Source organism: Buceros rhinoceros, unplaced genomic scaffold (assembly GCF_000710305.1).
Source record: "Buceros rhinoceros silvestris isolate BGI_N320 unplaced genomic scaffold, ASM71030v1 scaffold34667, whole genome shotgun sequence".
NCBI classification, from domain to species: Eukaryota; Metazoa; Chordata; class Aves; order Bucerotiformes; family Bucerotidae; genus Buceros; species Buceros rhinoceros.
In genome coordinates, this window is record NW_010424500.1 from 11,089 (window position 1) to 11,474 (window position 386).

Below are 386 nucleotides of genomic sequence, written 5' to 3' on the forward strand. Positions count from 1 at the left end.
GCTCTTCCTCGGCATTTGGGACTAAAGGTGGCTTCGGTTGGGTCTTTTTTCAGATGACGATGAGTCCGACGAGGAGTCCGTTAAGAAAACGAACAAATGCTCTCTGGTTTGGGAGGTGAGTGCTGGGCGCTCTAGGCTGGGGGGAAGCGAGCCCTGTCTGACCGCAGCCGAGGCACAAACCATGCTGAGAGGCTTTGGGTGGGACACAAACCTGCTGCTCAAACTTCTGTAGCGTTTCTTGAGCTGTGGCAGCACTAGTTGCGCATCCCCCTGGAAAAATATTTGTTCCTGGGTTCCCCGAGTCCCCGGGAGCCGCGTTTCCCGTGGCGATGCCCCAGAATGGAGTCAAACGTGTCCTGTTTTCTCCCGCCAGGGCACAGCGAAGG

At 56.7% G+C, this 386-nt stretch overlaps 1 protein-coding gene across 1 annotated transcript in view; it reads left to right on the forward strand.

Annotated features, from left to right (window-relative positions):
• PRPF3 (pre-mRNA processing factor 3) overlaps positions 1 to 386 on the forward strand; it is a 9,788-nt gene that overhangs the window by 9,119 nt on the left and 283 nt on the right. Inside the window, exons 15-16 of the mRNA XM_010140827.1 lie at positions 54 to 155; positions 346 to 353. Coding sequence (XP_010139129.1) covers positions 54 to 155; positions 346 to 353 — 110 coding nt within the window. The remainder of the gene's footprint in view (positions 1 to 53; positions 156 to 345; positions 354 to 386) is intronic.